General features: G+C 32.2%; 1 protein-coding gene across 2 annotated transcripts; it reads left to right on the top strand.

Moving 5' to 3' along the window:
• The first annotated feature begins 2,715 nt into the window (after positions 1–2,715).
• LOC110027124 lies at positions 2,716–12,195 on the top strand. 2 transcript variants are annotated; one of them, XM_020728424.1, is made up of 4 exons: positions 2,716–3,009; positions 3,207–3,515; positions 10,479–10,600; positions 11,847–12,195. In XM_020728424.1, the coding sequence occupies exons 2-4, from the start codon at positions 3,227–3,229 to the stop codon at positions 12,012–12,014; spliced, it is 579 nt and encodes a 192-aa protein (XP_020584083.1). In that variant the 5' UTR covers positions 2,716–3,009; positions 3,207–3,226; the 3' UTR covers positions 12,015–12,195. The 2 variants fall into 2 exon arrangements, with proteins under 2 accessions (XP_020584083.1, XP_020584084.1); XM_020728425.1 differs by having other exon boundaries at positions 3,193–3,515.
• The last annotated feature ends 950 nt before the right edge of the window (positions 12,196–13,145 follow it).

The raw sequence follows: 13,145 nt of genomic DNA, 5'->3' as shown, positions 1-13,145 counted from the left end.
TTTTTGGACAAATGAAAATTCTACCCCTACGTAACAATGTTGTTTGCATCATAACTATCATAACAACATATTTAATACTTTATAAGCAAAAATCTAGTTCACAGCAGTACAAAATATATATATATACACCTCACTTAACAGTGAGTTTCATGCTTGTTAAAATAAGAAAATGACTATTAAAGTAATATTTAATAATATGATAATATTATTTTTTAAATGCATACGACACACGTCATGAGCTAGGTCATCCTTCAGGGATTCTCTCCATGCCCGGTCACCTTTAGTGGAGAAATCTTCTAGCCTATCTGCCCACCAAAAGATACCACATTTTTTTGTGATTCTCAGCGTGCACCTATACAACTGTCTTTCGTAGCTATATGGCTGACATGACGTCAACAGGGAACTTTGAAGTCTACAGTGGCACCGAGGTACCCGAAATCCATGGACCCCCACAGAGATTTCACACGATATTTGGTACAAGTAGTTATTTAAGGTAATTTCCTCAATTTATTACATTAAATTTTCAAAAAAAACATCTCAATCATGTAACCCTTTGTTATATTTCTAGAATTGTATCGGAACAATCAGTGGAACACACATTGAAGTGTGTACTCTAAACAATGAGAAAATCATATTCATCGACCATTGTGGGTCTGTGACACAGAATGTCATGGCGGTATGCGACTTTAACATTTGTTTTACCTTTGTCATGATCAGTTGAGAGAGCAGTACACATGATAGTCAAATGTTCAAAGCTGTAACATGAAATAACAAATACAACTTCTCACATCCACCTATAGGTACACTTGAGACTAGATTGCTCTCCTAAGTCATTTTTTCTCTCAATATTAATCATGCAATTCATATAAGATAAATATTATTTAGTAGATGATGAATATCCATTGCAGCAATGATATCGCAAGCCTTATCCTGATACAAGATACCATATATCTGACTTTGAGCGAGACAACAATGTCACGTGAAGCAGAATATAAATGTCTAATAAAAGACACTCATCCTTGTGTAATGTCATTGAGAGGATATTTGGCATTTTGAAGAAGAAATGAGTTATACTTCGTGACATGTCATTTTACTCATTTCCCAAACATGTGTAAATTGTGATTGTCACGATGACTCTCCACAATTATATTTGATGACATCCTTCTCGCAATGACATTGACTTCTGTAGGGCGGACGAGGATCTTGAGCATTTTCTTGCCGTGGCATTTAAGTACCATCTTAAGTACTATCTTGGACATTCATTGTCACATGTTGAAAATGATGCTCCTGAGACATGTACTAAAGACGGGGGAATGTGCAACCGGGATAACAAAGTTAAGAAAATGAATTACAGATACAATTGTATGAGGGTACTCTGAGTATTCATTATATTATTAATTGTAATGGTTGTTGAAGAGGTTTATTATATTTGTATTTTATATTTATATAGTTAATATTTATTTCCGTTATTTCTTTATTTGATATTGATTGTTTGGGTTTTTTATGTTGTTTGTAAGTGTTTTTATTTCTTTTGCATTTCTTTTGTTTTTCTTTTCGGTGAGTTTTGAGGTCTATGATGATACATTTGATCTTATTAGTTCATCTGGATGGTATGTTAGTCGTTATTGATTAATGTTACATGTGAAATCCCATTGAATGCAACCAAGTTCCTTTCTTTTTTAGTGATGCAGATCTTGGGGTTTTTCTGGATGACATTTTTTGGTGATATGCATATGTGACACATACGAGCTTGATATTACGTGAGTTAAATACAACAAAAAACTATTTTTTATAAGATTTGCTGTCTTTTTGTAGTGACAAATTCGTTAGTTAATATACTGAGTTCTTTAAGCCCCCACACATGCATAAAACTGTAATTAATTACTTCTTTTACCAATTTCTACTTGTGATATGTCTGATGTGTTGTCTTTTAAAGCATTCATGGAAGATGGACTCGAAGATTTCTGGTGTCTCCAGAGGATTGCATTGCTACTGTGGACTTAAGAGTTTTCTATTAACCTCACACCAGCCGCATAACTACGAGAGACAGTTTTATAGGTGCCCACGAAGAATAATGGAGAACTATGACTTTTTTCAATGAACATATATACTAGAAGATTCAATCGGTGAGAGTGAACATGCATGAAGAGTATCTCCGAATGACAACTTAGCTTGTGACATACATCATCAGCATTTTAAAAATAATGTTATCATATTATTAAATGTTATTTAAATAATTTTTTAATAGTTTTTTAATTAATTATTATAATCACGAAACTCACTGTTAAATGAAGTGTATATTTTTTGTCATGTTTTGCAGTGGGTTTTTGTTTCTAAAGTATAAAATATATTAGTATGATAGTTCTGTTGTAAACAATATTACAATACTGGGGTAGAAAGACTATTTGTCCAGAAACAGATGAGACAACTGTTATTAAACAACAAAAAACAAACTAACTAATTTATCTGTAGCGGGTTCTATGCAACAGTTTATTATTGAACTACAACTGCCCCAAAGACACTCTTTTTCTTTAAAGTGTTAAAAAAAATTTAAAAAATAATATTTTTTATTAATTTTTTTTATTATTTATCTTTTAATTATTCATTCAATGGATCTATTTTAAATTAATATTATTTTAAATAAAGTACTTGCCAGCCAGCTCAAACTCAATTTTGAACTAAAAAAAGTTAATTAAACTTAAACTCAAAAAGACTCTGGCCGGACCCGATCTTAGCCAGCCAGCACACCTAGCCCCGCCCAAGAACGCTGTTGTAATGGAACCCTAATTCCTGACGCCCCTTGGAATCGAAACCCCCATCCGCCTTACAACTGCTTTCCTCGTGCAATCCATTATCTTCTTCCACAACTAGCTTTCCCTCTGGCGATTGATCGTCTTCTTGTACCTCCACACATCCTCTCAGTCCCGGAGTCGCTCGAGCTCGCCAGATGACAGCACCAAGACAGACTAGGGTGAAGGAGGGAATGTGGATTTACAGAAAGATTTAAAGGTGATTGCTTCAGATCTTCCTTTCTAAATTCGCACTCTGTCGTCTTCTTGTGTACTGATAACTTCATATTTATGCCACTCAACTCTACATTAATGGTTAGCGTATTTTGCATTTACGGACTAGCGTTGAAACTAGTGTAACAATGTTCCAGTTATTGAATGTTTTCTTACTGAAATTTTGAAGCTATTGGTCTTCAGTCACTGCATTAAAGCAAAGGATGAGCTTAGGAGGTGCGTTTAGGAACATTATTCGCCCCCTGTCATTAAGAAGGCTTTTGCCGATCTCTGCAAGACTATCTGATGCGGTTCCCTTTCCTTCATCAATAGAGCAGTCCCAATGCCTTAGACCTACGTTCATGATTAAAGAGCCCTTGGGTCTTTCTTTGACGCGATTGTTCGGCACTTCAAGTGGTGGTGCACCTTTTCAGAGCTTGACTGATACTCGTTTCCCAAAGAGAAGGCCTGGAACAAAGCCTCGAAGAAAGAGGGCAAGTCTCAAACCCCCAGGTCATCTTCTACCTACTGCTTGTTCATTTGAAGAAATTTTTTTGTTGAAATTTCTTTAAGTAGCGCCCATTGAACATTTGTTTCCGTTTTTTTTATTTATATTGGTAAATTGTTTTCATTTATCACCTCATGTTGATTTCATGTGTTACCAAATCATTAAAATGTGTGTTTTTTTGTTTACTATTAGTAACTACTATTGTTTTAAAATGTTTTATTAACCTTTCTTTGGCAAGTAATTAGGCTCTAGATGAACCAAGTGCCCTTGGCTTAGGTTTATTTATGGTATTTAAACATATCTATGTGTTTCTTAAAACTTAAACCATTTATTCAAAAATTATTATATGCATTAAAAGTTTATTCATTTACGTTTTTTTATTTTGAATAAATGATATTTGAAGTAGAGTATATTGGTGCATACTATTTATTGATGACGTAGTTTTAATTGATGAATGTCTCCCAAATTAAGTAAAAAGTTAAAACAATGCATGTATTTCTTAAGAAGAGTAAGGTGTAGGGGGAATCAAGGAGGGAAGTTTACAAGACTTGATACTTCGTATTTGGGGAGGTGGAAGAGGACGAAGACGCATGAAAGGGGGAGACTAGGATAAGAGGATATCGAAAGAATCTATCGACTAACCTCATGGGAATACATTTTTTAAGTGGTTTGATTATGTTTACTACATCCATTATAGAGAGAAGGATTACACTATAATCGAAAAATTTTATATGGTATTAACTTCTCTTAGCTGAGTGAAGAAGCCATCCAATTGAAAAAAGAGGGGCGTGTTAAAAGATTTTGGTTTCTTCATGACCCTAACCAATATTGTGGAAGATGGACTATAAATACCTGACAACCGATTATATACACGCTTGGACTCTGTACATGTCACAGGAAGTGATGACATTGAAAATAAATAACTTAGATACAATGTTTGGATGGAGTTGTGGCTTTGTCAACAATGGTTAAATGAAACAAATTATTGATAATTTCTGACACTGACATGATATTGAAGGTTGTGGTTGGTTAAATCCTAAATTTGTTACGTTTAGGCAATGAGTAGTGCTTTGGTTGAAATGAAGGTTCGTGATGAGCCATGGAGATGCGATCATGATTTGAAATGATAAAAATGATCGCTTCAAGTAGTGTGATAGAGTACTCCAAGATTTCATTGGGTGGATACGGTCTCTATGTAGTTGATTTATTGATTATGTTGTTTAGTTTGAGAGGGTGTTGAATAGAAATTTGGTTAGGAATTCTGGTGTGCTATGATAATCATGAAATTGACCTCATTATAGATTGCGAGACCAATAACTTTAGAAAGAGAAATGATCAATTTAAAATTGGGCTAGGTGGTTGTATTGATAAGTTTCGGCCAAGTTGAAAAAGAGTATTTGATTAGGTAAAAAATCCTTCAAGTGTGATCAATCTTATTACAATTGAATTTAATCCTCAAGTTAGATATGGTACAATGTGATTGATTCGAGCTAGTTGATAGGGTTGAATTGTACGGAGACATGAATCATGCTTGAACGTGCTGTCAACTCGAATGTTGCTCAATCCAACTGGGAAGCAAGGTCTGCTCTAACTCGAGAAAATCTAGAGTTTGATTGTTCTAGCATATAGGATTGAACTGTATGGAGTCAGATGAGTTGGATTCAACATGGTATTAAGTTGAACATTCCTCAACCTGACTGGGAAACAAGGTCAGATTTGATTTCAAGAAATCCAATGTCTGATTGTTTTGTTTTTGCTTTGTCATCGTAATGTGGACAATCAATGTTAAATATGAAAAATGAGATGTTATAGTAGCTATAAGGGGTATCTCTTATGGTCCAACCTTCTATTTGCTTGAGCCAGAGTTTCCCTCTTGCTGTTAGAAGAAGGAATCCTTATCGTGTTGATACACATTTAGATTATTAGAATGTTGTCACCATGTTCTTATTTGCTGCACTGTCGAAAAGTGTATGGTCGATTAACTCTCGATCTATTATCTGACTTTTGTATTTAAACACAAAGCACCCTTGAAGCTTATGTTTTTGTTTAATTATATATCCACGGTGGAGACTGGAGAGGGCTGTAGATGCTTTGTCGTCAATCTGGGAGACCTCCATTGATTGAGTAGCGAGTTATTTGAGTCAATGCTAATTCTTCATTTCTATTTCAGTTGGGGAATCTTAACTCATTATTTGTAGTATTTTTCTTTGCATGTTACATGGAGATTTCTACATTATTTTTCATTGTATATGATGGTGATGAAATAAACAGTTTCGCGGTAAGACTTCTGATTATTCTCATATATACATGTTATTACCTAGCATGATATTGCATGATTGTATGAATGGATGGATGAGAATGTTAAATGTGAAGGATATTTTGTGGTCTCCTTTTATTCAAATGGGATATTGGAGAATGTTTTGTGATCTCCACTGATTGGGATCTATATAACCTCGAGCCTAATAAACTTGTGATAAATAGAGTTGTGTGTTGTATATTCTGAACTATATATTGGATTCTATGTGATTTTTTTGTTTGGGGACAATGACTTTATGATGGTATATGTGAATGCAACTATGCCAAACTTCTTGTGTTGGACTTGTTGGCGCTTTCTTTGAATCTTTTTTATCAATTCAAGTAGAAATTGTTAATTTCTCGTAGATTTCTTTGACCATGATGTAGCTTTTCTCTTGTCTTGCTAATAAGGTGCAAAAAAATTTTCTGTTGAGTTTTTCTCAGTTTTAGATCCTGTGTTGGTTCTAAGAGGGGTGGGTGGAGATGAGTAGGAGATTTTCCTAGCTTAGTTGGCTTGTTATATATTTATTTATATGTTTGATCTACTTTGCTAGTGTGCCATGGTCTGTAATAGTTGATTGAACCTTTAGATGGACAAGATTGATGGGATTTGGGTTGTGAATTTTTTTACGTTTGCGTATATTAGTAGGCTCGAAATTTAATGGAACAATTGGTATTTTAAATGCCAAATTGATGATCCCTAATGTAAGGGGCTTTGATGAAATTTTAAAAAGTGCTAGGGACAGCATTGTGGCATCTTTAAAAATGAGAACCAATGTGGAACACAGTCCATACATCACTGAACTAGTCATTTAACCTTTTTTTTTTTATTCAGGCTATCCATTTATTTTTCTCAATGTTGTTTATAAGTAATCTTTGAATTTTACACTTAGGTTTTATTAGTTTGAAATGCAATTCCATGTGTTTTTTTACTGCAGTCTAATAACTGATAGAAAAGCAGTACATGTCTGGTGAATTAGTAACACCCAAAAAAATATATATCTAACAATAAATTGATATGTTATTTAGGACATGCAAATTGAACTAAACAGTCAAGCATTTAAAAAAGGGACATTTACATATATACCACGCAATTCCTATGTATTTACATTTGTAACACCTAAACTTCACTTTTTTTTACGTTACACCACCCAAATCTATCATCTCACTTAAAATATACCACCATTTTAATTTTTAAAATGTGAAATACATCTTTTTAGGCTTAGCAAGGTGGCATGTATGTTAAAATTGAAGCCTAGATGTTAGATATGTAAATACATAGGAATTGAGTGTTATGTACGTAAATGTAAATCTTCCTTTATGTTAGATATGTAAATACATAGGAATTGAGTGTTATGTACGTAAATCTTCCTTTAAAAAAATAGCAAGCGAGTTGTTTGGATAGTATGAACAGGTTGTGACACGCAACTACTTCGACTGACCAGCAAGAAAATTCGAGCAACGATTAAAAAAAAAACTTGCCCATGCTGTAACAATTTTAGAAGGTTTGTCTTTTTTACCACCTCAATAATGAAGCTTTAAAGTTGAACTAGTCATATCAAATTATTTTTTAAATTTTTAAATCTAAACTAATTCATATTTTATCTGTATATTCATAATATGGTTGTATGGAGACAATGTGGGTATAGATAGAATAGCAGGATTAAGGTCAATAGCGGAGTTGAATCAGCAAAAGAAAAGAAAAATTTAAATATGTAACACACAATTTTTATGTATTGCATATCTAACAGCTAAAGTTTGTATCTACATTGATAACACTTTGGTGTCATAAATCGATGCATGAAAAGATGTATTTCACTTTTAAAAGATTAATAATAGCGTTATTTTTGATGTGACATTAAATATTTGAGTGATATACATGTAAATGTCAAAGTTTAGGTTTTAGATGTGTCAATATATAAGAATTTTGTGGTATGTATGTAAAATGCCCCCAAAAAAGGCAAAATCTGTAGAAAGAATTATGAGAATGAAAGGGCTTAGTAGAATTCTAAAATAGTAAATTGAAGAAGTTAAAATTACTAACCACCAAAATATCATTTAGGCATTAGAGAGAAACTTAAAATGGAAGGAGACAACTTGATGATGCACCAGCTAATGAAACAGAGCAGCATTGTAGATAATTGGGTTGCATGTATAAACCATCTCAACTTAAAATCAAAGAATTCTAGTATTGGGAGAAATATGGAAAATGACAAGCTACCAACATTTTTGGCTTGTCTTATGGGTTATTAAAACTCTATTCATTTAGGGGCCGTTTGGAATCATTTTTGCTTTTATTTAATTTTATTTATGTTTTGATTTGAAAAGAAATATGTTTGGCATATTTGCTTAAGATGTGATTGTTTTTAAAAATACTCAAAATACCTAAAATTTATTTTGAGTGTTTTCAAAAATCTGATAATTTATTTTTAGTAACAAAAAATAAAAATATGTAAAAACAGACTAAACAAACATATTTTTTTAAAATAAAGAAAAAAGTGAATACAAAAATGAAAATAAATAACAAAATTGATCCCAAACAAGCCCTTAGTATCTATGATTACTATCGTTGCGTGTCTCGAGACTACCTACGATAGATATTGATGCACCTGGAGATTTCACGTCAATTCCATGTGGTTCCTATTCAAGGGAATCATTTGATTTAGCTGTTTTAAAATTTTAATTTGTGGATTATGTTGAGTTATTTACTTAAAATGACGTTCGGAATGCGATATTATGTCAGCTATATCTACCAAATTAGAGGTGAGAAATCTATAAACATAAGTTTTTGAGTGGAGCAATAAGATCATTTTCACTGATTAAACCTCTCTCTTTTAGTTTTCAACATTTTACATGCCAGATGGATTTTTTTTTTCTTTAAGTGCCGTGAAAATGGGGCGATCTAATTTTTAGGGAACTCATTTCCTTGTAGTGATATGAGACCTAGATTTCCTTAGTAATTTCTTTTAACCCTATTTCATTTGCATATTTTGTTATTGACTTTTCATTAGTTTTGATTCTGTTCAAATTTGACATAACTGAGCTTCAATACACTGTTGCAATTATTTGATAATTTTGTTCAGTTCGAATTTTTTGTTGATTTCTTTCAACTTATTAAATTATTATTACGCAATCATATCGGTTCTGATATTTGTATTTATTGATATGGATTCAAAGAAAGAAAGATTTTTCTGTATTTAATGATCAATTATATATAAATTCTAGCATTAGACTAATTATACCCAAAATTTCTGCATCAAAATGTGGCCAGCCTTTTGAAAGGGATCCCTTAAAGTGAAGATGTAGAAATTGGAAAAAGACAGTAAAAAAGATGAGAACCAACATAAACTGCTGGAAAACCACCAATTGGTTAAGAATTTGAGGTTGCATAAGAGGGAAAATTTACCCATGGTGAAAGCTTCTTATATCAATCATGGAATGCATGTTTATGGGAATCATCATCATCATCATTATTAAAGGGAATTTACTTACATATCACAATTCGTATGTATTTACATATCTAACACCTAAAGTTTGATATTTTATGCCATAACACTTTAGTATTATAAAATTATGCAGGAAAAAGTGTATTTACTCTTAAAAAAAGTAGTCAAGTAATAGTGGTATTTTTAATGTAATGTTAAATAATTTAGTGGTATGCATATAAATATCAATGTTTAGGTTAGATATGTAATTATATAATAACTGTGCGGTATGTATGCAAATGCCCCTATTATTAATGGGTCAACAGTATAGGTTTTTACTCTTCCTTCATTTATATCTAAAGTGTTGTCTAAATATTATGTTTATTCTTTGCCAATGGTTTTGGAGTGTTCATCCATTCACTCATGCTCAAGTTTGTGGGAACGATGGTAGGGATTTTCTGAAACATGAAGAACTGCGGAATCAAAGAATATTGTATAAAATTATTAAATAATTGTAAAAGAAAGATTGAACCAGAAAAGGGTTTTCAAACAAGTGTATAAAATCATGAGTGAGAGAGAGAGGCCGGGATTATTTTTTGTTTTTGCTTTTTTTATTAAAAAATATATTTGTTCATTTTATTTTCATATATTATTATTATTATTATTTTAAAACAAATCAATTTATTTTTAAAAAAACACTCAAAATAATTTGGTGCATGTACATGCACACCACCCAATTCCCATGTATTTACATATCTACATCTAAACTTTTGCTTTTTACATTTATGTCACTCATATATTTCATATCACATAAAAAATAACACTATGTTAACTTTTAGAAAGTGAAATACACATTTTCATGCATAAGTAAAGGGGTATATATTTATAAATTGAAGTTTAGGTGTTAGATATGTTTATTCATATGAATTGAGTGAACCTTTCAAATAATTTTTAGAAGTATTTTTAAAAATAACTATCATAGCAACACCATCCACCTCTAGCTGCCACAAACCATTGACCACCATTGTCACTGCCACCGTCATTGCCTCACCAACCGCTATCACTCTTCCCGCGACGATCACCATCATGACTTAAATCAATTTATTTAATTTTCAATAAAATTAAAAATATATTTTTGAGGTTAAACATTTTTTTTATTTTAAATCAAGACAAACTAATAATAATAAGAATAAGAATAATAATAATAATAAATGAATAAATAATAAAAGTGATCCTGAAATGTTGCAGGCCCTCATGCTTGGATTCAGTATGTTCCGGGGGAACCGATACCCAGAAGTCGTCCCAACGAAGGAAGCGTGCAAGGAAGAAAACGTATAAAGCGCATCTTGCAAAGAAGGGCTTTTATTTTGGTACTATTATTTGAACCCTTTTTCTCTTTTTGTAGCTCTTGCACATATTCATTAATTCATGCTATTTTCATTTTATCCTCTCTTTCATACTTTTCTTACACTTTGTAACAATTTCAGATTTTCTCCTAACATTTATTTTTATCTGCTAGTACTAATGATTCTTTCCTTTTTTTCTGAGTTTTTTCGGAAAAAATATTGCGTCCTCTTTTTGTAGCTCTTGCACATTTTCATTAATTCATGCTATTTTCATTTTATCCTCTGTTTCATACTTTTCTTACATTTTGTAACAATTTCAGAATTTCTCCTAACATTTATTTTTATCTGTTAGTACTAATGATTCTTTTCTTTTTTTTCTGAGTTTTTTCGGAAAAAATATTGCGTCCGGACAACAGACGCGATGCACGGGATGCATGGTCGATGTCTTTTTTTCCCTCTATGGCATCGCCTACATCGCGTCCGTTGTCCGAACACAGCTTGCGTCCGGATTTCCTTCGCTGCATCACCTGCATCGTGTCCGTTGTCCAGACGTAGCTAGCATTCAGACTCCAGAAGCAATATTTTTTCGGTTTTTTTGTGCGTTTTATTCTTAGTAAACACATTTTTCATTAGAATGTTTGGGTCGGTATGACGATGAAGATGGTTTTTGATCATTAGATTTGCTTTGAGATGAATGTAACATATGACTGATAAATCAATTATTATGCTTCACTCATCTCAAAATAGATTCAATGGATGTAAAACTCTTCTTGATCAAATTTGGGGGCGGAATATCTCTACCCAAACACTCGGTTATAGCATTATTTCTTCAATTTCTTTGATCTTTTTATAGAGCGCTTATTTGGTTCATTTTTTATATTTCTTGATTCTCATGTCGAAGAAATTAAATAAGAGCAGTAATTGTAGGGTTCTAAATCAAAATTATCCCATGTATTGTGAATCTACTTAGTAAATACTCTATGTTTCATGCAAAGTGCCATTCCTCTTACATTTTCTTGCTGAAAGATTTACATACATGAGAAGGTGTATTTCACTTTTTAGATGTTAAAATAATGTTGTTTTATATATGATATGAAAGACTTAGTTATCAAAGTTTAGATGTTAGATATATAAATACATAAGAATGGGGCGGTATGTGCGTAAATAAAATCAGTATTATATCATTTTACCTTATTGGACGCCTGCATTATTTTTCATTTTCTGTTTGATTTTATTTATTTATTTTTATTTTTTTATTTATGTTTGGCAGACTGCCAAGAGGAAAAAACAAGCCGAATATAAAGTTGCCAGAAGGAAAAAATATATGGAGAGGATAGAGAGGAAGATGGCAGCTGTAGCTCGTGAGAAAGCTTGGGCTGAAAGGCTCAAAGAGCTTCAGGAGATTGAAGCTCAAAAGAAGGTTTCTATGGCTTCGTAAAAGAGCCCATGTGCTTGAAATTTAAATTTATCAACTTATATACTTTTAAATGCTTGTTGTGATTTTGTATTTCTGGTTGGCATGGTTTTGTGTTGGAATAATGAGGAATATGTAGGTCTTTTATGTAAAAAAAATGTTCATATGTTTTGTAAACCATAATTTTCATTAAAGTTTGATGAAATTAGGCTTAATTTTGGGTCTGTTTGGGCCATTTGCAACTACTTGAAGAAGTAACTGTGAAATAGTTGTGAAGTTGTTGCAAAAGAAATTGTTCAAAAAAAATTGCAACGGTTAGTGTAATTTTCTTAATTAGTGTAAGTTCTTAATTATAAAATATTTAGAATTGATTATTGTGATTAGATAACCGCATGAAAGGCATTGAGCATATTGTCAAGCTCCGCCATCTTCTAGAAATTGGCAAGGCAAGTATGGGATGGACGAATTTTGTAGAGAACAATTCAAGGGATTTTAGAAGATTCTGCCCAATTCTAGAGAATATGAGAAGGAAAGACTCTAAGTAGAACTCAAGAATAACCTAGAAAGTTCTAGAACTATAATGTATATATGAATAGTGGAGAAAACTCTAAAAATTAGGCCATTCTAGAATGTTCCCTTAGACTTGGGGGAGACTATAAATTGAAGTTCCTCATCTTTTTTGAACATCCAAGAAAACCTTCCAGGCTTTCAAACATTCAATTGTTGTAATATTTCTCTTTTAGTGAACTGTTCATTTCTCCAATACTTTTCCCTACTCTTCTTCCTATAGTGTTTTGTGCTCATAAGTCTGAGCGTTGTGAGGGTTAGACTCATTTAGTGCTAAAGAAGAACGCTAAAGCGGCATATCTTCTTCCTATAGTGTTTTGTGCTCATAAGTCTGAGCGTTGTGAGGGTTAGACTCATTTAGTGCTAAAGAAGAACGCTAAAACCACATATGTGACTTGAGATAAATTAATCCGTGATAATATACTTGACATGAACTCTTAAAAATTAGAATTTATGACATTAAACTCTAGTTTTTATATTTATGCCATCTAATTTTTTGCATATTGTATCACAAATAATATAATTTTAACTTTTAGAAAGTGAAAAAGATATATTCTTGCATAAGCAAGGTGGGATTCATGTAAAAAT

This window comes from Phalaenopsis equestris, unplaced genomic scaffold, assembly GCF_001263595.1.
Source record: "Phalaenopsis equestris unplaced genomic scaffold, ASM126359v1 Scaffold000414, whole genome shotgun sequence".
Lineage (NCBI taxonomy): Eukaryota > Viridiplantae > Streptophyta > Magnoliopsida > Asparagales > Orchidaceae > Phalaenopsis > Phalaenopsis equestris.
This window is presented reverse-complemented; position numbering and strand designations above follow the sequence as displayed.

Bases quoted from the DNA above. Each gene is read 5' to 3' on its own strand.
- LOC110027124 (XM_020728424.1), top strand. From the start codon at position 3,227: ATGAGCTTAGGAGGTGCGTTTAGGAACATTATTCGCCCCCTGTCATTA. The intron at 3,516-10,478 runs GTCATCTTCTAC...GAAATGTTGCAG, and splicing joins GGCAAGTCTCAAACCCCCAG to GCCCTCATGCTTGGATTCAG. The intron at 10,601-11,846 runs GTACTATTATTT...TATGTTTGGCAG, and splicing joins AAAGAAGGGCTTTTATTTTG to ACTGCCAAGAGGAAAAAACA.